The sequence below is a fragment of the Neodothiora populina genome (genome assembly GCF_041146345.1).
Source record: "Neodothiora populina strain CPC 39397 chromosome Unknown canker_contig_3, whole genome shotgun sequence".
NCBI lineage: Eukaryota > Fungi > Ascomycota > Dothideomycetes > Dothideales > Dothioraceae > Neodothiora > Neodothiora populina.
Window position 1 is genome coordinate 219,542 of NW_027191417.1, and position 23,274 is coordinate 242,815.

Sequence of the window (23,274 nt, forward strand, 5' to 3'; positions counted from 1 at the left end):
TCCAATGACGGACCGTACCCACAACCAGTACAGTAACTCCGTAACTGGGGCCGATGTGTTGCCCATCCGAACATACCGATCTGCAGATCCACCCTGCGAAGTATTTTCTCTACGAGTCTTGCTCGTACAGGTTTTTTTTGGTTTTAGCTCCCGAAAGCAGGAAGAGACTTCCAATGGCGATCGCTGTTTATTACCAAACACTTGCGTCTGTTCTATCTGGCGAGGTCGCTGATTGTGGTACGGTTTTGGCTGAATGACTGACTGACTGATTGACTGCTCTCTGCCTGCTTGCAGTCCTTTTCTCCGGTTGGCCGGCCAGCTTACTTTCACTTCCTTGCCTTGGTTGCTCACCCATCCACAAAGTTTATCCAGGTCCAAATCTTCTCGCCATGCATATATATGTGTGTTATAACCACTATTTCATCACGAGGGCATGTCTATCGTCTTGAAAGACTGGTTAGGAACAGCCCATGACACATCAATGTGCTTCTGGGATGCTGCTGCATCCGAGACAAGATACGCATTCGCCGGATCAGGCTACGTGCTTTATACGATACATTTGCGGCATCTTGCCAGGGTACCATGTCCTGTATATCACCTTCTCAACAGCACCTTGGGTCTCGACGAGATCGAGTATAGATGAGAAATAGTATGCCCGTGACAGGAACATCTGCACTGATGCAAAAGGGTCGCTTGCTCATTATTTTTGACACCAAGATTGATCTATGTTCATCACCGTAATTGCATCGAGGCGATGGACGAGAACTGTGCAATGTCTCACATGCTGCAGACACATGCCGCACGGCGTTCAACTTTCGACACTCGCATGAGCCGTGCGTCTGGCTTGGTGTGTGTACTGCAATAATGTAACTTGTACAGCATGTCTCTCCCAGTCGTGGATCCTTGTCAACCAAAGACGATGGCGGACGCGTGTACATAACGTCCCAAAACAGCTACCGAGGCAGGGCTAGCCGTTGCGTCAAAGTTAAGGTAGAGCTACAGAGGTACATGTATAAGCAACGCAGCAACATGCATGAACCTTACAGTACTGTCACTGTATGGCCGCAGACCTTGCCTCGGGGCCGCATTCGCTGCACCTCGAATAGAACGAATAATTGAGTTTCCAACAAGGTTTCATCTGCAAGTGGCGGACATACGAACGCACTGATAAGCTTCACAAGACCACTTGCTTGGACCTGGGTTGGACCTCTGCTATGTCGCACGCACACACCTTCGCACACTGTATAGAGTCTTGGCAAATTCGGGATTTGCCTCCTTCGGCCTTGAGAAACCGCCGTGGACAATATTTTGTGGTGAGGAGTGTCTTTGTTGCGCTGTACCTTCCTCTTGGAGGGTTCGTTTTGCCTAGGATTTCCAGGATGAATCACGAATACGAATGTCTTGTGCAGTGGAGAAGGAAAGACAAGATCCTCCCTGAAGGAAGATCTTTCGTGGATTCGTCATGTTAATCCCATTTTTGGTTGCTGTTGTGGGTCTCATCCGAATGTGTGGTGCAATGGAATCTTCCATGCAAAGAGACTTCACCACACACAGATAAGAAAGCTGATGTGTTGCACGACCGACTTCGTTTATGCGGGACATGGTGAACCCTTTGTGATACTGCATACATGGGCTAGAGGCCAAATGTAAGGCCCTGAATACCTCCCTATGAGCAATGAAGACGAGAAGAGTATTGAGCAACAGCGGCGACTCGATCTAGCAAAGAAGAACATATGCATGCGGTCTGGAAATTGTTTGTATGCTACACAGCGCTGCTCATTGATAGCTACCTTTTGCGTGTGGAAAGACTCGACTCATACTGGCAACGCTAAGGATAAACGGTACCTGACCTTGTGCTGTACTGTCCGCTCAGCTAGATAGGTAAGCTTGACGAGAGGAAGCCTTGCCCATGGTCCGATCCAGATGTGATGACACTATACCGATACCACTCGTACTTCACACACATTTCACTAAAATATACTGTGTACAGTGAAGAAGAAGAACCTGTGTATCAGAAACCAGCACGTGAGACGGTGGTAGACAATGTTAATGTGTTGCAGACCTGAAACAGGGACGACCTGATAGAGGGGGTTCTTTCTGTCGACGCCAAGGCTTGCGGCGAGGCCAGTCGTTGCAAGAGTCAGGTAAGGGTCGGGAAAGGTACCTTTGGAGCGTGAGGGAGGTACAGTTGTGATAAGCTTGTGTCGCGGCAGCAGAGTATAGCCGCCCGGGTACTACAGATGAAAGAGTCTCAGGGCCAGATGGAGTGGGGACATATTTGACCAGGATAGAGTGCCCACCGACACATCTGTGAGTGACGTAGAGAACTGATATAAATCTGTATCCACTGCAGTGTCTACATATGGACTTTAGCAGATATGCGGAGGGTAGCGGGCGGAGGCTGAAGGAAAAATAGAGTCAGCGTGGAGCACAAAGCGATGGTTTACGGCCCGCCAAGGAGAGGATACCATTTCGGGACAAGATCAGCGGATTGCGCATCCACTCCACGTTGACTTGACGGCAGGTGCAGCGACAGCCAGAAGCAGAGAGGCAGGAACCCCGTACTCGTACCTACCTTACTTGTCCACATCCTACTGGTCTACGCAATCTCTACGCAAGTTGCTCGGTGTTGGGAAGACGCTTTTTTGCCTGTCTATTTCACTCCATCATTGACTCGCTCGTCCGACATCTGCCATTACGCCATTGTGCGATAGCGATTGATCCTCCGACTGCTCTCAGCGGAGCGCAAAATCACGAGGACTCCAGCGCCGACGGGCCTGGCTATCATCGCCAATCTCTAACCATCCAGATCAACTTATCTATTGTCCTTGTGCAAGGCTAGGTCAGCACTCTTGGGTGTCGGTAATCACTCGCTCACTCGTCCGATCACTCATACTCTCTGAGAGAGTGGTGTGCATCTGCATGTGCGTGTGAGTTGAGTTCCTCGCCCTTTCTGTCCCTCTGAATTGTCCTCCGAGGACCACGGAGCATTACAACTCCTGCACCATCATCAAATCCATCTTCCCGACTTAATCAACCGCTACACCACAACATGCTTCTCCCAAAGAGCGGAGTGTCGTGGAAATCGGCCAAAGCCAGACTTCCCCCGACGAGAGCGATATGGCACTTCCTGACCCGCACGCGCTTTCTGCTGTTTGTCGCAATAGGAGGGATAATAATCTTGTTATGGCGAGGTGTCAGCGGCACAGCTGGAGATTTGCAGAGGTGAGTTCCTACCGGGGAAAGTCCAGAAAGAACGAAAGAGAAGAGAAACTCGATCAACACTTGTGATTCATCTGATCTGACTCGATGTGTGCGAACTACAGATTTTACTGCTTTGGCCCGGCAAAATCACCGATGCAGATGACGGCCAACGAGCAGATGCTCTGGGGAACACATCAGACCCCGGTCCTCTTCAACCACCATGCGCCCGTCGAGGTCAACGCCAGCACCGTCCAGAAAGTCGACCTCAACCCCATCGTTTCTACAGCAAAGGGCAGCGCCAACGAAGAGCGCGTGCTTCTCCTCACTCCTCTGCGCGACGCCGCATACTATATCAACGACTACTTTGACCTCATCTCTCAACTCACCTATCCTCATCACTTGATCGATCTCGCTTTCCTCGTTGGCGACTCTACCGACGACACCATGGCTGTCTTGGCCAAAGAGCTGGAGCGTGTTCAGACGGCCAAGGCCGATAACCTGCCATTCCGCAGCGCCATGATTGTCGAAAAGGACTTTGGCGTCCAGCTGTCGCAGAGCGTCGAGGACAGGCACGGCTTCGCCGCCCAGGGACCTCGCAGAAAGGCCATGGGTCGCGCCAGAAACTACCTCCTGTCCGCCGCTTTGAAGCCCGAGCACTCCTGGGTATACTGGAGAGATGTTGACATCAAAGACAGTCCCAGCAAGATCATCGAGGACTTCATTGCCCACGACCGGGATGTCCTTGTGCCCAACATCTGGTTCCATCGCTATGAGAATGGAATCGACATTGAGGGAAGATTTGACTACAACAGCTGGCAAGAGAGCGACCAAGGTCTTAAGCTTGCAGCGAGTTTGGATAAGGATGTTGTGCTCGCAGAGGGTATGCAATTCTCTCAGCTTCCCAGCAAATGGGACACATGACGCTGACAGTGTGTTCTCAATCACAGGCTACAAGGAATACGCAACCGGCCGCACCTACATGGCCAAGATGGGCGATTGGCGCGACAACAAAGATATCGAGATCCCCCTCGATGGAATAGGTGGTGTAAATATCCTGGTGAAAGCGGATGTCCACAGATCAGGTATGGCATCATTCCTCCAGCATGCTTTCTTTCGCTTTCTGACTTGATGAATCCAACAGGCATCAATTTCCCCTGCTACGCCTTTGAGAACCAGGCCGAGACGGAAGGCTTCGCCAAAATGGCCAAGCGAGCAGGCTACGGCGTTTACGGATTACCGAACTATATTGTCTGGCATATCGACACAGAAGAGAAGCCCGGAAATGCATAGGCATGAAAGGGAAGAAAAAGAATATGAAGACTTCCGATTTTCTCTTCCTACCTTGTCCTTTTCTGTACCTCTTCATCTCTTTATACGAATGGGTGGGCGTGGGGCTTGTGGCTCCACTCTTCTTTTCCCGGTCTATACGCTGTGGGACGAAGAGCATTACTGTGGCTCTCTACCATAATCGCTGTTTCTATTGCCCCTCCTGTCCTTTTCTTTTCATTCATGCCGGAACAGTTAAAAAGGAAGGTGCCCCTTGAGAAGCCCCATCGTTCTAAACCCCCTTGGAAATAATTACAATCCCCATACAAGAAAAACTAAAATGACCTTTTACATTGCATTTTCCTATATCTACTGTGCATTCACTGAATGACCAACCAACCATCCGCGCCATCACTGCTTACGTGGTCTTGTCTTCAATAATCCGCGTATCGAATGGACATTAGAGGAAATAATTGGGAACATTAATGGAACAGTGATATATATTGATAACCTCGTTCTGTATAAGGTATTAATCCCAATGTAGTTTATAGATTCACAATGCTTTGTTTGTTCTTTTATGACAACTCATTTAGAGGTTTTGAACAATTGATAGTTGGACAGTAAGCAGTAGAACAGCACACATCTCTTATAAGTTTTCTTGCCGAGGGACCTAGGGACTAATAGTACACTTTAGGAAGTAAGAGACCAAGGACATACTACATGTATGAATCCAAAGTGGCATTCCCCGCCGATAGCTTCGACGGCATATCCGTCTCGTCTGTTGTTGTTCTGTCAGGCCTGCTGGTCCTTGAACTTTGCCTGTTCGGAGCGAGGTCCGCTACTCTATTTTTTACTTTGACCTGAATGTCGACGAACGCTTCAGCATGTCCATCCCCATCCTGTCTTATTTTCTGCAACTGCAGGAACTGGCGGCTAAATTACTCCTTGTGAAAACCCAGAACGAGCCATGTCTTGCTGTTGTCGATGAACTTCTCGTTAATGGGATAGGAAAAGAGGCGCGAAGCACAGCCATCAAGCCTTTGTTCCAACATTGCAACGACATTGCTTTCCACAGGATGCATCACCTGTGTAAGAGATAGAGTAACTCGAAGAGAGGGGTCTTCTGGCACCACTACAGCATCTCGCTCTCCGGATCATAGAGCCGAATCTCGCGTCAATGGTTTGCGAACCTCTTAAGCAAAAAAAAACAATTGCGCGCGTGCCCAATCAGACGCCGAATGGCTCGCATAAGCGGATATGTTCTAGGCTGTTAAACGGTTAATTCCTCTAGTCACCGATTACACTAACTCAAATACTTCCGACTGTATATGCAAACGACTGACTATTTGAGGCCTAGGTTACTACTAGGGCATCTTCGCTCGACTCATTAGAGTAAAACGGTAAGTGGCCACAGCCTTGGGTCGATTCGCAATGCCCTTTGGGACAGAATGGAATGATACTGGTCTCGGCATCTATGCAGCATGAAATGTCATTCATATCCTTGGAAGGGAATCGTGCTTCATCCGAACACTACCTTTCTATTCAATTAGCAATTCCGGCGATTCTTGTGGCTTAGGTGATCTCTGCTTACAGTATTTCTTTTCTTCCATCACTTAGCCTCGCGCAGCTCGTAGCACCAAGTCATAAAGGTGACCACCAATGGTCTCACGTAAGGTCATTGCATGATGGCTAACGTGCCTGGAGCGTCTTGCCTCTCTGAAATCGACATTTTTCCATCATACACAATGAAAGAGGAAGTGCCGCCTGGCGGGTCTTCCAGATCGACTTCAAACCCGCATGAAGACGATCCAGACCGCACCGCCAATTCGGATGACTTAGTCTCACCAACCAAATATTCCGATGACAATGACGTGCAGTGCAGACTGCCTCGTGAGCAAACCAAAACGGCATGCCTGCGTTGCAAGAAGCGAAAGGGCAAGGTGGGTTCGCATCCCTCGTCACAATTGTGGTTTTGATATCGACGTGTCTTTCAATAGTGTAGCGGAGAGCGTCCGGTCTGCTCGTACTGTCAGAGGAGGAAGATCGAATGCAGGTACGATACCAGGATTGGCGCCTCCAAACGTGCAGAGCTCGAACGTCAGTTGGATGAGGTAACGTTTCAATCAATCGGGTTGGGGGCTATATTGCACGCTATGCAATTCGGATCTGACGAGGACTCGACCATGCTGCTTGCTCGTTTGCGCTTAGGCGAAACATTGGGTGGCCTCGCCAGCTCGCTATCAAAGGTGCACGATCGTCCTGGCACAGCAGTGACAGCAGGGTCACTCGAAGGCGAGGTGGCCGAATTCCCAGATCTAAGGTACGTGTCATTTGGGGATAGTACCACGGGAGGTGCGCAGCTGACTTGACTGGGATGGGACTATAGATCAGGCACTACCAGCAATGATGACGATGCATTGCGAACGAGCCCTCGAAACGCTGTTAGCAGCCATAGCCAACAAGAACTGTCAACTACCACCATGGATATCTACTCTCCGCAGCATCACTATCGCGTACCACTATTCGACAAAGAACGTTGGGCATCCGATGATCTAGATACAGTGAGACGACAACTTCTGGGGGTTGATGGCAGTGTGGGCACTTCACAGGACTTCGGCGAAATTTTGACTATATCAGGATCGTCGCCTAAACATGAGACCATGGCGAGCATGCAGAATCATCGAGCCTTCCTTCGAGGCCTCTATGATGGCCAGATTGAGGTTTTGCCTTTCATCACAGTCCACCCTAACATCAAGAACTCATTTGGTAACTTGCCTGTCTCGAGTGCCGTAACGGCCAATCATTTTCCAGAGCATATTCAGAGTGCTCAGAAGGACAATCTCACGGTACCTGCATGGGCAATGAAGGTTGTGAATGGATCTTGGGATGGTGTGTACGGCCAGGACCCTATGACATCCTTTCTTTTGGAGCAGCAGACTGCACTCGAAAGAGGTGTCACCCCCGACACAATCTTTGGCGCTCATCCATACGTTGGAGCCCTGTCCAATGGCCAGATCTATGATCGTGCGCCTCCTCTCTCACAGTGGTCTGCACGTATGGTCAACAGTATCAAGGAGCCTGACCAAGGACTCACCCTGACACGTTGTGCATCAATGTACCACTTCTGGTACGTGATGCGCTGGATGATCTATCCCACAGTTGCGACATACGAGGCGATACCTGCTTGGCTGAGACCGACACCGTCCCAACTGTTCAAGCCACATCCAATGCTGTATGATTTCATGACGTGGCCGGGGTTGCGTGACATTGCCACAAAAGACCCAGGGCTGCAGTCAAGGTCCAGATGGCTCTTGGAGCTGGCAAGGACAATTACGTGTCACTGGGACCAAGCTGAATCGGAATTGTTGTGTATCAATCCGGCTACCAGTGAGATCGATTTATCTCTGGCTGCGAAGGTGTGTTGTAAAGCCGTCCTTTTTGTGCATTACAATCTGACCGATATCAGGAGAATGTAGATCGCGACGACAGGTGGTCCGTTGGGCCAACCATACGTTATTACTTGAAAGATGCCGATATGCACGTACGTATCCGCAAATGAAGCGATCGATCACTTATGGACCCTTCGAGGATCGATGTATAAAAACAACCTGAAGAGCCTTTTGGACACACACAATACAACGATATAACGCCACTATAGTCGAAGGAGTTTCAGCTATATTCTTTCCAGATTCAGCACGCGGTTTGTATTCCGGTCACACTTCCATACGCACCAATTCTTCGCTTTGTTTCCGACAAGATGTCGTACATCGACAGAAAGTGTATCGACTGGCGTCAACGCCGTTTGATCATGGAGCCGCGAGAAAGGTCTTTCGGGATTACGCTCACCACTCGGGTAGCGATTATCGCATTTGGACATGAGAAGAAGCGCAAGAGTCGAGGAAGGAACTTGAGGAATAAGCCCAGTCACGTACTTATATGATAACCGAGGGTCATAGCCTTCATCGAGATGGACAGAGATCGTGTGGACAGTCGTCTTCCTTCTACTGCAGGAATTTCGCGCTGACTGCACGCACTTGTCGACTAGAGCGTGACAAGTACATGGTGCTGTTGGATAACACAAGCATCTTCGGTGATCCGGACAGATACACACGCAGCTGACCAGGGATGCACATATCTTGATGCAGCTTTCACAGACTCGACGACAATGAGCTCAAGCTCATTCGCAAACTTGTCTCACCGAGATTTGACAACCGTCTCCTCTAGGCCTCGTGAAAGGGGTGAAGACCTCATTCACACATTCCAACTCCTGTGATCGAACCACGACTTTCCTATCTCATATCGAGTTACGCCCTTACGCGACTGCTACAGCGCGTATGGATAGGCCGATGCGCTCTAGCAAAAGCGCGCCTTGTGCCCTTGACAAGAGAAAGTCATGTACACAAAAAGATAATAAAAAAAGAATAAAAGGAGAAACATAGATGATGCAAGAGGAAAAACGACCATATAGACTTAGTGTCCAGCAAGATCAATTACTACTTTCTTGTGTACTAAAGAAAAACAGTCAATGGACCATATACAGCCCCGGTCGAAGGTACAACTCTACACGGAGTGGAACTCATAACATCAGAACCCGAGTGATATCGTAGACGGGGTGCAGTGATATTGCGTAGTGTAGTCCCATGCATGGATTATACTCACATATTCACTCGTATAAACCTCCGTTCCAATTCTAGACATCACCATCTTACATCGACTCAAGACTTCCAGCCATACCCAGCAATAGAGCTATAACACGCCTTTGCCACTTTCGCGAGGACAGAGCTAGGGATACACCCATGTCCGTCTGACAACCAGTAAGGAAGAGACAAAAGGAAACAGATAGCTGAAAGCCACGACAATGGCTGGCGCAAAAAGGGACAGGGTCGCCCCTCGATTCGACCTGCCTTGTTGCATCTCGACTTTGTCCTGGTTTTCAGTCATGTTTTTTGCGGACATTATGTCTTGGTCGTTTTGGAAGTATGGCTTTGCTTATATGTGAACATTCTAGCATGCGGATGGGCTTAGATGGGAAGGATATGAATACCTTACTTGCGGATCAGGGAGATAATTCTGATTTCTGGGGATCGGTGACGTTTCGAAAGGATGCGCGGTCCCTTTTTCAATCCTTTTTTCCTACTCTCTCCCTTACCTTGTCTACAAGCGACTACGAGATCGGTGTGTTGGAAATGTGAGTCGTGTGATTGCATCTGTATAGTGTCTTCTGGCATAGTGCACAGGAAGTCAGGTAGCTAGGCAGCAAGCGGTCTTATATACCTGTATCTACAACAGCTATCACTCGCATTTGCACTACTTATTCTTCGTCTTCCATAAGAAATCATTTCTCTTCTCCTTGCGTCTTCGCACCCCTAGAAGCCGAAGGAGGAGAGATAGAAGAAGTTGACGTCTGTTCTCTCTCCCTCTTCTCCTGTCTCCGCGCGTCGAGCCCATCGACGCCCTGTCCCCATGCACCAGCCTTCTTGCCCCATTTCATCGTGCCCCAAATATGCGTCCAACTGAACGTCGGAGGCGGCTCTGTCGAGGTACGAAATGGTGATGCCGCTGCTTGCGCCAATGTTTTCGGAGACTGCGTCTTGTGGGTCTTGTTGGTTGGACGCTGCTTGTTGTCGCCTGCTGCTGCGCCATTGGCGGCTAGCTCAGCTAGCACTTTCTCCTCGTTTGCTCGAGTCAGCAGTGGGTTTGCGCCGCCCTTGTGGCGGAACAGGACTTCGTCTTTCTGTTCGTCTACATTGGCTGCTGGTCCGATTCCTACGTCTTGATGGTAGGCGAATGCATCACCGGCACCAGTTCTGACGGTGCCTTGGTCGGCCATGTAGACTGAGCTAGGAGATGGAGAAGGCGAAGAGGACTGGCCTTCCCATCTCCTCACGTGAGCCGGCAGAGGTCTGTGCCAACCCTCCTCGCTCCTGGCCCACCATTTCGCGCTGCACATCTCCCAGATACGGCTCTGTGCTCGCTTGAAGGCGAATTTCTCGTCTTCGCCTGTGAAGGCGCTGGATTTGTTGAAGTCCGGTCCGCCGTTCATCATGGCTCTGCTGATAAGTATGTTGTTGTCTGGGTGGATGGCTCGATCCTGTAGAGATCGAAGATAGGGCAGGTCATCGTCCGGGTCTATGGGCCCTGTCGGCGAGTCTGATCTGGTCGATGCAGACCGAGCGAAAGGTGAGTGACGACGAACACGATTGGGAGGGTCGTCTTCGAGCGCGTCGGGCGCTAGCATTGCTGTAAATCGCATGTGTGAGTAGTCTACTGGTGCATTGTCGTCCTCTGCAAAGTCGGGGTTCGAGGCTAAGATATTGGGGCGAAAGGGTGCCGTGGCGTCCTGGTAGGCTTCGGCGAACGTCTCAGCATAGACAGCATCTTCTTGTCCCTCGAGATTCTTTCTGGCCGTCGGAAAGAAGAGATCATCTGGACCGGCCTCGGCATCGAGGATGAGTAGTTTACAGCGTGCTTCGTAAAGGGCATCGAGAAGAGTAATGAACCGCCTTGCCTCGTTCTTCTGCAGTAAACTAAGCACTGGAACATTCGTCAAGATGAGGGTGTGGTACGCTGAAGCTAGAGATATGTAATCAGCAGGACCAAAGGCCGTGGTACTGCAGAGCTCGGCAAAGGTGAAGGAAACGGTTTGGGTGGACGCATTGGTACGTGAGAGGAGAACATTCCGGCCATATACACGCATAGTAGATGGTACCCACTCCGATGGTATCAGGGAAGCGAGAGAGGCTGCATTCGCCTCATACTTCTCGATTTCTTCAGACGATGCGGAAGACGAAGGTCGTATCAAATAGTTTCGCGGTGCTTGCGGCACGTTTGGTGTGTCCGCCAAAACCTCAGGCTTAGCGACTCTCTCAGGGATCGAAGCAACAGTCTCGGGTTCTGGAGTGAATGCCGTCAAAACTGGGACACTCTGCAGGTCATGATGCTCATCGAGGTGCCAGATATCCTCCTCATCGATGGCGTCACGTGTTGGAGCACTGGAATCGACCTCGTGCCGGCGGTAATCTCTGCCGCCTTGCATTTCCCACACTTCGCACCTTGCCTTCAGAACGTCTAAGAAGTTCGCAAACTCGCCCTGACCTGCAAACATGTTATCGCTACGCCCCTTTGCTGCTCGCCCACCAAGTCCAAAGCTCCAAGCGAGTGAATCCATTCGTGACGGAGGAGGGGCAAATGTGATGCCTGCTGCCTTGTGCAGCTCCTCCGGCATTCGGTTAGATGTCGCGATGAGCACACCACCAAGCTGGAAGAAACTAGTCATCAGATTGGTCATGATCTTACTAGCCGCTCGATCAGGCAATTGGAACTCGTCTAGGAACAGAATAGGTGAGGTCTGGATCATCTCTCGCGCTAGCCATAACAGAGAGTAGTCATCGACATCTGAGCCATTCGTATTCACGGACTGCGGTATCCGCGGACGTAGTCGGTCACGTCGTAGCTCTTCCAGTTTTGCAAAAGTTTCAAGGATAAAGGTGTTGAAGTGCCATCGAGCCTTCTTACGGTTCGGCAGACAGTCGGCAAAGAGATCAATGAGCATGGATTTGCCGGTACCAACCTCACCATGGAGCATAAGGCCTTTGGGAGAATCTAGACTCATTGCGGCTTCATGACTGGTCAACGTCCGCGTCAAGGCCAGACTATCCCTCTTCTCCTTCTGAGCCAAGAGAGATTGCCATATCCCTCTCTGTCCCAGTGAGCTCGAAGAGACATCTTGTTCTTGGTTGCTCGAGGGTCCAACAGCCTTGGAGATCTGATTCAAGCGATGCTTGTACTCTACTGTAGGTTCGTAATCTTTCAATCTGTCGTACAACTTCTGCAGATGTATTGCTGGAATAAAAATTGGTATTCAATGCCATAAGTTGTTCTTTCTTTGCTACCCACCAAGTCTGTGCTGTGAGGGGTCTGGTGTTATACGCTTAGTTGCCACCAATGCTCGATACAAGACGAGCGGATTGGTGATGGCAACACCGGTGCCCACGGCCGGCAAGGACATTGAACAATGATACGAAGGAAAAGAAGCTGGTCAATGTGATATGTACTCGATTCTTCTACATTGTCAGGAGGGTCGTTGTAGCCAAGTGAATATCATGAGGTACTTTGCGCATGTTGCTCACATATCGTATCAGATGCCGCGATAAGTTTCAAGATCGACTACGTCATCCGAATGTTTCGTGTCGAATGGCGCGAGTCATGACGCTTGATTGTGCAAATCGTGGAGTTGACGATACGATATCACAGGGTCCCTCGAACTTAGCCCAGTCTAGAATCAACAGTAGAATCAGAACCAACCACTGAAAAATGTACTCTTCGATATTATGCGTGCTGGTGACTTTATGAGCGGATCTGTCTGCATTTCGACTTTGCCATGAGACAGGAACAATGGGAGGGCAACATTATTCCTGCCCAGCTGGCTTTCTTTGCCATTTACAGCCCCCCGCTCGGCTTGACTGATGAGACATTCAAGGAGCAAGTGGTTTTCTATTATTCTCGAGAAGCAAGGGAGGCAAAGCTGCATAAGAAGAAGACGGGCGCAGGGAGTAGTGAAGACGAGGAACATGCTGCGAGAGAAGAACGAAATGAACAACTGCGACAAGTTGGCCTTGCCCAGGGCATGGTGGACTTCGCGAGGTAATTCACTGACAGCATAATAGTTTGGATATTACAGGTTGGACTAATACTGTGCAGGAGTTTTTCCAACGGCGAAGCGGTAGACTCGGTAGACAGCGAGAAGTCGCGGATTATTATGCATGAACTGGAGAAGGGCTGGTGGATGCTAGCTGTATGTGAATCTAGTAGATTATGTTGTTGTTCTTCTCCTGACTAGACGGGTAGTCCATCGATTTGACTCGACTTGGAACACCAGCTACTGGTGTGACTAAAGGGCAGAAGGAACCCCCGAGGGCGAAAGTGGAATATTCGTCGCGAGAAGTCAGTCCTGCGCCGCTGCTTCTTCAACAAGTTCTTACTGCATACCGCACCTTGCTCCTCCATCACGGCCCACGGCTTAGTGATCTCTACGTGCGCTCAACTAGAGACAAGTTCTGCAACATCATCGATCGCTACTGGACACGCTTCTGCCGTAATTGGGATGTTCTATTACATGGCAACCCAGCTGTCGAGGCATTTGGTGGTATCAAGCTGGCTGCTGGTGGGGAGTTGGGAGTAGGGGTAGGTGAAGAAGAATGGGGGAGTGGTGAAAGAGAAGTGCTAGAGGACTTGATACGCCAGACAGAAGGTCTCGTCGACTTGACAGTCTCGAGGTTTGGTCAAGCTGCTCCGCCGGAGCCAGACAATGCTGCTGATAATCCATCTGGAGAAACTATATCAGAAGCTGCGTCTGGTTTCCCTTGGCTCGGCTGTGGTCATTTGCCTGCAGCATCGGATGGTGTGATATTCGGTGGTAGTGGTGCCATCACTCGCGCTTCATTACGCGATGTTTCCGAATGGGTACAGCAAATATACACTTATGGGGAGTATGCATATGGTGTCAAGGACAACCCACAACGCCAGAGGAGGAAGCGGCGACGGCGAGCACAAGGACCGGTCGTAGACGACGATCAAGACGCCAATCTTGGGCCAACAGACCTGAAAAAATTGGCAGCCGAAACCAACCTTAAGCAGCAACAACAGCAAGACAGATCCGACGAGAAACCGGCGGGAGAGCCATCTATTATTCTCCCACACGACCCTCGTCCTCAGGTTCACGATCGCGTTGCCTCACACGACCATGCCACCGGACAGTCCAGTCCGCAGATAGCATCACATCCTGGCATACCACCTCCGATCGTCACTGCTGCCGAAGAGTCCTTGAATGCTGCTTCCTCAGCAGCTGATGCGCCAAGAAAAGTGTCTGACGATAGAAGAGAAGCACCGTCCAGGTTCGGTGTTTCTGACAAATGGGTGAAATACCTTACTCTTGGGTTGAGCACCTACGCCGGCGGTGACGCCCAGAGCAAGTCAAGGCCGGAAGCTCCCAGGCGAACATCTTCTTCTAGTTCGAGAACGCTTCGAGCTCCTAGATCAAAGTCGAATGTCAGACAATCAAAGGAGCCTGACATTCCGGAAGACGTCGAAGAGAGTGCTATGGCCATGCTTGATCCTGCGCCAGATGGGTTTGAATTGTCTTCGAAGATTGCAACACAAAGATATCTGGAGAACAAGGGCCATTATCTAATTGGCTACAAGGGTGATCTAGATAGCATGCACACGGACGACGACGGTGCTTCAGCGGCATCGGTCCCCGTTGAGGACGGTGGTGAAAGGAATATACTCCGAGTCCTACAAATCGAGCTGAAACCATCTCCACAACAACAGTCAGAAGACGCAGAAGGAGAAGAGCTAGGGGACTTCTACAAGGAGGACTCTTCTGCGCCCGAGAACGAAGCAACGAAGAATCATCAACGTCTCCGGGTGCTGGTCTACGTTCACCGCCCATTCATATACACCTTTCTCTTCGAGCAACGCACTGGATCGCTACAGCTATCCTCTTTCTACAAATCCATACACAACCACCTTCGACCTTTACACAAACCTCTTTTGAGATCAACCTCTTTACAGCAAGTCGCGCAACGAATAGCGGAAGCTCACTACAATTCTTCGCAAGAAAAGCCCGACGATCAGTCCCAAAGCACGCCGAATCTAATATCACGCTTCCCGGTGTTCGACCTAGTCTTCGATCCACTGAAACTAACCACGCACACTTCAATACCCAATATACCCGACCCTGGCACTCCAGCAGCAGAAGGCATAACCACGTCTTCACCATCATCATCATCATCATCATCAACAAACTACGCCACGACATCAACAGGCTACAGCGGCCCGCCAAACTGGACCAGACTAGAAGCGATAAACGTGCACTCAGCCATCCTGAACACTCTATCCTCAACCTCCAGCAAAGAACGCGACCGGCTCGAGCGAGAACGGACGTCCAAAACATCACGAGGCTGGTGGATAGTATGGATGCGAATCCCCTCGACGCCGGCAGCGGACAGTGACGGAGAAGAAGGCGCCGTGGCACGAGGACGCGACCGATACGAAGACTGCCGCACGGCGTTCCTCGTCCGCAAAGCCAGCGACGGCAGCAGTACCTCTGCCTCTTCCGCTGGCGGCCTCTCGACGCTGGGAGGCCTGACGAGCCGCAAAACATCAAGACACGGCCTCCGAGGCGCCAGTGTAGACTCTGGACGCGCAGGCTACGCCAGTAGAGTCAGTAGCGGCATGGGCAGCATGTTCGGGTTTGGACTCGGGTTCGGAGGCGCGTCGACGTCTTTTGCGTCAGCTGCAGCAGGTAACAACAGCAATAGTCCAACGACTACTACTGCGGCTGCGGCTGCGGCGGCGAGTGAGAGCGGAGGAGTCATGGAGGAGGGGTCGGGCCCGGGGTGGGGACTGGGCATTGATGCTCGGAAGTACGTCGAGGGACTTTTAAGTCTGAACAGATGAGCTAGGCGGGCGCGGAAGACTTTCAGATAAGACCGAGATTGCGAGAGGAGGAGCACCAAGGACGGAAGAAGAGAGATGGAGGATGGAGGACGGCTTGATGCTGATCAAGACAGCCCATTGAATACCTGTTATAGAATGGTTCGAGAGCCTCGAAGTGACCTACAATAAACGTACATGGGACACACTATGCATTGTCCGAACTGAAACCTACGATATCTACCTTGTATACATTTCCTTATTCATTTTTGAGTGAGGAAACGGTGATGGGTACTCGGTATACCTTTGTAAGCGGAGAAGATTCTACACTGTCACATTGTTCGGTATGAACAATTCCGGGATGAGCAGCATGTTGGTCCACCGGGCGATGGCTGTCTATAGTGTCATAGTCATAGCGTGGGCAGGCATGGGATGTGACTGCTAAGGGTGTTCTAGTTGTGGAGTGGCATTGAGGATGTGGCATTTTACGAGTACTGATATTGGTCACGATGTACACACGTGCTCGCGTCATATTGTCGTCTGTCATGAGATGTCACTCGTGCTGGCGAAGAAGGGTCCCGGTTCATCTCCCCTCAATAGCCCAGAAGGAGGCATTCGCAAGAAGATGCAGAAAGGGAATCTCGAAATCTTTCCTTTTTTGATGTGAACATTTGGATATCGCATTCGCCATGAATTTCTTGGTCCTTTTTTTCTTTTGTCTACCTCAGTCCACCAAACCCCTTCGAGTCATGATAAGATAGCAAGAGGCAGCAAAAAGGAAAAAGAAGACGTTGTGTTGTAAGATAAGCTTCGAAGCCCTTTTCCCGAAACGACGACACAGCAATCAAATGCGAAAAAACCCTTCCTTGGCTCGTTGGCCGTCCCTCAACAGCGTAAGATTCGTCTGGGATTTTTTGTGGTCGACAGCATAGAAAAAAACTCGAAACTCTTCTCGGGGTGGTTGGTGGTGATGAGAGTAGTGAGAGAAGCAATCTATGATCTGGGCTTCTCCTTCTTCTCCTTCCAGAGGGCGGAAAGACCGACTCCGGAGACCTTGACGACCTTGAAACGCACACCGGGAATATCACCCTTGGCCTTGCCCTTACGACCGAAACCGGCGAGGAGGACCTCGTCGTTCTCGTCGACGAAGTTCAAGCAACCGTCATTGGGGACTGGGAAGTGTTAGTCAAACGGTACTTTTGACTCGGGCTGCCATCTCTTCTTCGTTCTCATATTTCTTTTGGCGCTGACTGTTCTTCAGGAAAAAGACTCACCGAAAGCAGTGACCTTCTTGCCGTTCTTGATGAGCTGGACACGGACACACTTGCGAATGGCGGAGTTGGGCTGCTTGGCCTCAACACCGACCTTCTCAAGGACGATTCCCTTGGCGTGGGAAGAACCACCGAAAGGAGAGGACTTGTATGCGGTTCCGAGAAGTCTCTTCTTGTAGTTGAGATCGGCCCAGCGACCCTCACGGCGGGTGTTCTGGAGCTTGCGCGCGGCGTTCAAACCTCTTGGCTTTCCTTTACCCATGTTGGCTGCAAAGAAGAAGAGATGTTAGTTTTGGAGAGTCTTGTAGAGAAGGACGAATTGATTCAGTGGGTGTGGATGGATGGTGGATGTTGGGTCTCCTCTTGTCTCTGCTCTTTCCAAACTGGCGGCAGAGATTCCAGAGCAAGAGATGTCGATGTGGAGCTGACGATGGTGATGATGATGATGATGGTGATGATGGTGATGAGCAGATAAATCCTCAGGGAGACTGACCGGTTGTTGATGGGGGATTATTGTCGAAAGGGTATCGTCGTCGTCACGTCAAAAAGGTCGAGCGAGGCCTTCGAAGATTCAAGGACGTGGGCGTCGCAATGTGTCCGTCCGTGCGTTCGCTTAGCAAAATTCGCCCTTTTCCTTTTGGTCATGACTGTGTGCGGGCGTCGGAGAACCGGCGCTTTTCTCTCCGGAGCTCGCAGGGGCACAGACAGCGTCATGTCTACCTTATCCTCTCTTTAAGGTAAGGTAGTTTTACTGGACTGCCTTATCTTATCACTTTCCCTCGCTCCTTCCCGCGTCTGTCAACAAATCCAACGTGTATCCCGACGTGTCACGCTGCCTTGTTTGCGAGGTAACAGTAATTACGAGCAATCTTTCCGCTTTTCTGCACTTTTGTTCCTTATGGCTCTCCTTCTCCCAGAAATACAAAAGTACAGCTAAGACTGTTTCTGCCTTGCCCGTCTGCCCTAGCTTCCCTTTGCGCCCTGAATGATCTGCCTGACCGCCGCCAACCTGTGTTGCAACCCTGGCAACCAGCCACCTTGATATAGTAGTCCTACTAATGTACTCGTAGCACGACTCAAGCTAAGTGTGATGATTGTCTTTCTTGTCTGCAGAATTTCCAAAAGTCTTTTTATCTTTCATCAGGTCAGCTCTCTGTCATGTTCATGAGCTGAACAAATCCTATTTGTCAACTCCACATCACCGCCTGCTGCGACTCAGGCTCCCCACATCCCATCATCTACTGTACCCCAAACTCGCACGTCCTTGGTTCGGTCCATGCTGCCATCATAGCGACACACTTTTGTCACCTCCTTGCGCGGCGGCCCGTTCGAGGCGACTACATCACAGATGAGAGATTTCTCACGTTTGCTGATGCTTCCCGGGGTGTTCGCAACGTTCCTGTCGGTCTTGTCAACTCCTGCGTACTGCGAGCCGTGGCCCTTTGCTCCGCACGAACGCTATTGGCCGGAACACGAACAACATCTGAAACGAGACCTTGAGATACAGCAGAGACTAGACACAGATGTCCCGGCGGGAGTGCGCAAGATGTCGGACGACGAGGGCGAGAAGTTCTTCATGGACTATTGGCAATTTGGTGATACGCTGGGAGATGCTGGGTCTCAACGGTCAAACACTAACATAGCATCCGATCGAGCCGTTTCCTCGAATCCCAGCTTCGGCAACTCCTCGAGTCATTGTGATTTACTACCACCACTTCTTCCTCACAACGATAAGCAGACATTCGTCATTCTGCCTCGTCTGTTCTCGCGCGGTCTCTTCGAGCGCGACTTCAAATGCCCCGGCGGCACATCGAGTTGCGCATCCATAGGCCAACCGGACACATGCTGTGCGACAGAAGAAACATGCATCACGGTGCAGAATACTGGTAACGGTCCCGTGGGATGTTGTCCGGCAGGCGAGACTTGTGGAGGCGAAGTGACAGGTTGCAATACCGATGCTGGCTACACGAGCTGTCCGGGCTCGGCTAATGGAGGATGCTGCATCCCCGGCTATGTTTGCCAGGGCGTTGGCTGTAAGCTGCTTTCTCTTCGTATCATTATGCCTGGCGTTAACCCTCACTTCAGGCGTATACACGGGCTCTTCGACGACGACGACCACTCTTCCAACCGCCACTGTCACGACAGGGGCGACAACTAATGAACCCACGTCTGTGGCCACGACAACGACTGCTACATCTGTCCCTGCTGCTTCAGGAACGCCAGTCACCTCTGTGCAAACCGTGACAACAACCATAGTCTCGACACCCCCAGCCAGTACAGCAGCGACTACGGTCACCCAAACCATAGTTATCTCTCCCTCTATTTCGTCTACTTCCGCCTCCGCTCCTCCTACAGACTCTATCACCACAACATCGTCCACGACAAGCTTCGTTTGCACTCAGGGTTACCACTCATGCCCTGTGTCGCTAGGAGGAGGCTGCTGCCCCACCGACCGATCCTGCGCAAGCGACCGTCTCTGCGTAGCTACAACCACAGACTCATCATCATCCTCTCCCACCTCCTCCCCTACCTCAACCGGCTCACCCGCCCCACCAGTCCGACCCACATCAGGCACCACAGACGCCTCATCCGAAACAAGCACAACAACCTACTCAGGCTGCCCGACAGGCTTCTACATGTGCTCAGCCTACTACCTCGGAGGCTGCTGCCGGGTCGGGCGAAATTGTGACACGACGTCCTGCCCAGCATCCGACTCGACCTCGGTCGTCGTCACATCCGGCTTGACAATAGTAGCGGGAGGCAGCGGCGCCACCTCCGTATCGCCGCCTCTCGTGACCATAACCTCGACCACCACTCCTGGGGGAACTTCGACCGCCAGCGACGCGCAAGGCACAGGAACCCAAGGCTCCTGCGCAAGCGCCTGGTTCTCGTGTGGAGCAGACGTCGGCGGCGGCTGTTGTCCTGTCGGCTTCGTGTGCGGCGCGAGTTGCACCGCGACCGTCAGCGGTCAGAGTAATATCGGAAAAGACAATCCTAGTAACGACGCTGTTAGAGGGGTCATCTTTGGGTGGGGAGTTGTGTTTGTGGGCCTTGTTACCGGGTGGGGTATGCTGCTGCTTTGAGCATGCTCTTGCCTTTGCTCTTTTCTGTCTATTTTATTGCTATGAGGAGGCACTCCGAAGGCTCGAGCAAGGGGTGGGGATGATGTGGATACGAATGAGCTATTAGACAGCAGTTATGTGCGTGTTTATATGATTGATATGACGAAGAAGAGGAGAGCCTGCACGATAATGACGAAAAGATGGCTTCTTTGTTGCAAGAAAGGTATATGTAGATTCCCTTTCCCTTTCTTACGAGAAAATGAAAAAAGTAAAGAGATGAAAGAGAGATTGATTTCACCAGTACCAATATCGAGTCAGGTCAGAGGATGAACGCAATCGTCATCAGTGCTCAAATAATCATAACATCATATGTGGTGAGACCATCAGCATCACCAACCCTCATACATCAAGACCACAACCGCGCCCTCATGGTCCGCAATAATCACCCACTACCTAACTAACGCCAGCCGAACCCGCCCGTCCTCTGAAGCTCTGTAGTCTCGTCCTTGACTGGCCCATCGTCACCGTCACGCTCCGTCTTCACCAAGACCGAGAGCGGCGAAGTAGGAGAAGGAGAAGGAGGGTCATCATCAGATCCCCGTACCGGACTCCTTGTCGTCATGTCCGCGCGCACGAACTCGAGCAGGTGGTGGGCGTCTATGACGTCTTGAACCGACATCTTTGTCTGTTTTCGTCGAGACTAGAACCTCGCCCTAGAGTTTATGTTTCTGGCCTTTTCTTTTCTGGTGGCTGTGAGGTGGCGTTTTGGTTTTTGAGGTGAGCCGTGCAGGACTGCGGATTACTTTCGCGTGGTACGGATCGGTTAGAAAAATGAGATGTTGGGTCGAGGGGGAAAGTCACATAGGCTGCAAATTTTCTGTCGAGCGTGATTCGGGATGGGTGGGTAAATGTACGATGTCGTGGCAGATGAGTGTAAGACCGAGGAACTGCAGTAAGCTGTATTTCATGGACCTGCGTTTTCGAGGAGCGTGGACAGTCGAGTTATTGAGAAGAGATAGACATCGACTGACGAGGGCCGTAGCAGCAGCTTTTATGATATGGACTTGCCAGAGACACACTCACGGATCTCCCAGTCCACAACAATATGCCTCAATGGCGTTGTACAAAAAGCATAGACTCCCGATGTGATGTGCAACTGGACCTTTGCCCGCTTACCAGCGCTGTGGCTCATCCACTTACCTTGATAACCGCGAGACCCATATCCCGACAGTGCAATTGAAAAGCGAACTTGGGAGATGATAATGTCGTGCTGGTGCTCTCCGAGTCACATTGCTGTGTGCGATCCGAGATGCCAAAGTTTCCGACATGGAGTACAGACTCGGACCAAGAGTCCGCGAATTGTGCGTTATTGGCAGCAGTCTGGAGATGATGTATCGTCGAGAAACGATTTAAGGTCTGTCTCTCTTGCCGCTGCAACTACCCGACGAGAGAATCTGGCGGATTGTAACAAGCAGCTATGAAGTAAAGGATTGGCATTTGCCGAACAGGTTCTTGGGGGGCAGCTTCTTGCTTGCCCAATGTTTGCCTTCCTTCGGGAGAGGGGAGTTGCGCACACCGTCGGACCATCGAGTAATTCGAATGCTTCTCGAGCGACGTGAGGATACTACCTTACTAGTGGCCAGCAGCAAGCAGACTGTCCTCGAACGAGTAGCATTATGACGAAGGCAACCCAAGGTCACGCTCCTGTCCCTACCATGGCAGAAGAAGGGGGGCACGCCCGTCACGGCAAAGAAGAAGGGCTCATCATGCTCCACACCTTTTATTTACAGACACTTTCCAACCTTTCGAGGCGACGCAGAAGCTCATATACCTTAGCTTCTTCACATGTGGTCAGAGAGCGTTGACCACGGTATGACAACGAGGTCAAGCTTAAGCGGGTGGCTGCCGGTCGTGGAACTCTACTTGGTGTAGCACACCCGACCCACGAGTCTACCTTACCTTATGCTTGTGATAGTCACGAGTATACCTTTACTTTTGGCTGCATAGATTGCTGCAGTGGCTTGATGCAAGTACAATTCTGCGCAGCCAGGCAGCAGAAATTGCGTGACAGAAAGGTGAGTCGGGCATGATTCATGATGCACAGATGCATACGTGAGCTGATGTATACTGTCAGGTGAAGTGACGAGGATGCGGGGTCTGAGACGGGCAGGTTCGAAGGCACAAAAGGGGCGGGTGCGGTCAGTCATGACGAGGGAGAAGAAGAGGTTCCGGTTGTGGTGGGTCTCCATCCCAACACACACGCACCCTTGCTTCTTGCTTTGTCGTCGCGCTCTGCTCTGATGCTCTACACTCATCTGATCAGATGCAATAACCATTAGTTACCTAAGTCCGCTCGCCAGAGACAAAAGCACAACATTGTCTAATCAAAAGACTGGTGCAGGGCATCTCTGCGGCGTGCTGCGGGTAGATTAAAACAAGAGGGGAAAGCGCGGGGTGGAATACCTCAAGGTACCTAAGGTACCTTGCCTACACCCAAGGTGCAGTGGAGTTGGGAGCCAATGACGTTGAAGGCTTGGCGGGATTAATGCAGATCAGTGAGGACTGATTGCACCGATTGCACCGATTGCACCGATTGCACCTGCACTAAATTGCATACGGTACCTTATGATGGAAAGAGCACTACTACTACTACTAGTACTACTACTACTTGCAGTTGCAGCAGTTACGATATTCTGCTTCACTCACTTGTCCATCTCTGGCACAGCACATGGTTTGGAGGGATCCAGCCATCCACTTCTCCTCCTCCTCCTCCTCCTCCTCCATCGATTACCGTATCCATCTCCTACTGACAATTTAGCTCGAGGCAGAAGAGAAGGGAAAAAGGAAAAAGGAATTAAAGACATCGCATCATTCATTCTTTCCTTGTCGGCGTCGCCCACCATCACTACCACCACCTCTACCACCACCGCCGCCTCCATCTCCACCGTCACCATCGTTCAATCACCCGGTCCTCGCCTCGTCTCTTCCGCAGATACTCTTGCAGTTGCTGCTGCTGCTGTTGCTGTTGCCGCTGC

General features: G+C 51.0%; 6 protein-coding genes across 7 annotated transcripts; 4 read left to right on the top strand and 2 right to left on the bottom strand.

Annotated features, from left to right (window-relative positions):
- Positions 1-3,052: 3,052 nt before the first annotated feature.
- On the top strand, positions 3,053-4,494 carry AAFC00_004488 (uncharacterized protein; the record flags this gene model as incomplete). Its single annotated transcript, XM_069344138.1, has 4 exons — positions 3,053-3,225; positions 3,327-4,084; positions 4,152-4,286; positions 4,346-4,494. 4 exons carry the CDS (start codon positions 3,053-3,055, stop codon positions 4,492-4,494), a joined length of 1,215 nt encoding a protein of 404 aa, XP_069196554.1.
- A 1,721-nt stretch (positions 4,495-6,215) lies between these two features.
- On the top strand, positions 6,216-8,029 carry AAFC00_004489 (uncharacterized protein; the record flags this gene model as incomplete). Of its 2 annotated transcripts, XM_069344139.1 has the most annotated exons (4): positions 6,216-6,410; positions 6,468-6,790; positions 6,857-7,886; positions 7,937-8,029. In XM_069344139.1, 4 exons carry the CDS (start codon positions 6,216-6,218, stop codon positions 8,027-8,029), a joined length of 1,641 nt encoding a protein of 546 aa, XP_069196555.1. The 2 variants fall into 2 exon arrangements, with proteins under 2 accessions (XP_069196555.1, XP_069196556.1); XM_069348649.1 differs by lacking the exon at positions 6,216-6,410 and having other exon boundaries at positions 6,624-6,790.
- Positions 8,030-9,805: 1,776 nt separating this feature from the next.
- Positions 9,806-12,478, bottom strand: AAFC00_004490 (uncharacterized protein; the record flags this gene model as incomplete). Its single annotated transcript, XM_069344140.1, has 2 exons — positions 9,806-12,312; positions 12,367-12,478. The coding sequence occupies 2 exons, from the start codon at positions 12,476-12,478 to the stop codon at positions 9,806-9,808; spliced, it is 2,619 nt and encodes an 872-aa protein (XP_069196557.1).
- A 372-nt stretch (positions 12,479-12,850) lies between these two features.
- AAFC00_004491 (uncharacterized protein) lies at positions 12,851-15,930 on the top strand (the record flags this gene model as incomplete). Its single annotated transcript, XM_069344143.1, has 3 exons — positions 12,851-13,113; positions 13,171-13,264; positions 13,318-15,930. The coding sequence occupies 3 exons, from the start codon at positions 12,851-12,853 to the stop codon at positions 15,928-15,930; spliced, it is 2,970 nt and encodes a 989-aa protein (XP_069196558.1).
- Positions 15,931-16,899: 969 nt separating this feature from the next.
- AAFC00_004492 (40S ribosomal protein uS12) lies at positions 16,900-17,439 on the bottom strand (the record flags this gene model as incomplete). The annotated part of the gene is made up of 2 exons (XM_069344144.1): positions 16,900-17,078; positions 17,181-17,439. The coding sequence occupies 2 exons, from the start codon at positions 17,437-17,439 to the stop codon at positions 16,900-16,902; spliced, it is 438 nt and encodes a 145-aa protein (XP_069196559.1).
- Positions 17,440-18,525: 1,086 nt separating this feature from the next.
- Positions 18,526-20,260, top strand: AAFC00_004493 (uncharacterized protein; the record flags this gene model as incomplete). Its single annotated transcript, XM_069344145.1, has 2 exons — positions 18,526-19,210; positions 19,263-20,260. The coding sequence occupies 2 exons, from the start codon at positions 18,526-18,528 to the stop codon at positions 20,258-20,260; spliced, it is 1,683 nt and encodes a 560-aa protein (XP_069196560.1).
- Positions 20,261-23,274: the final 3,014 nt, after the last annotated feature.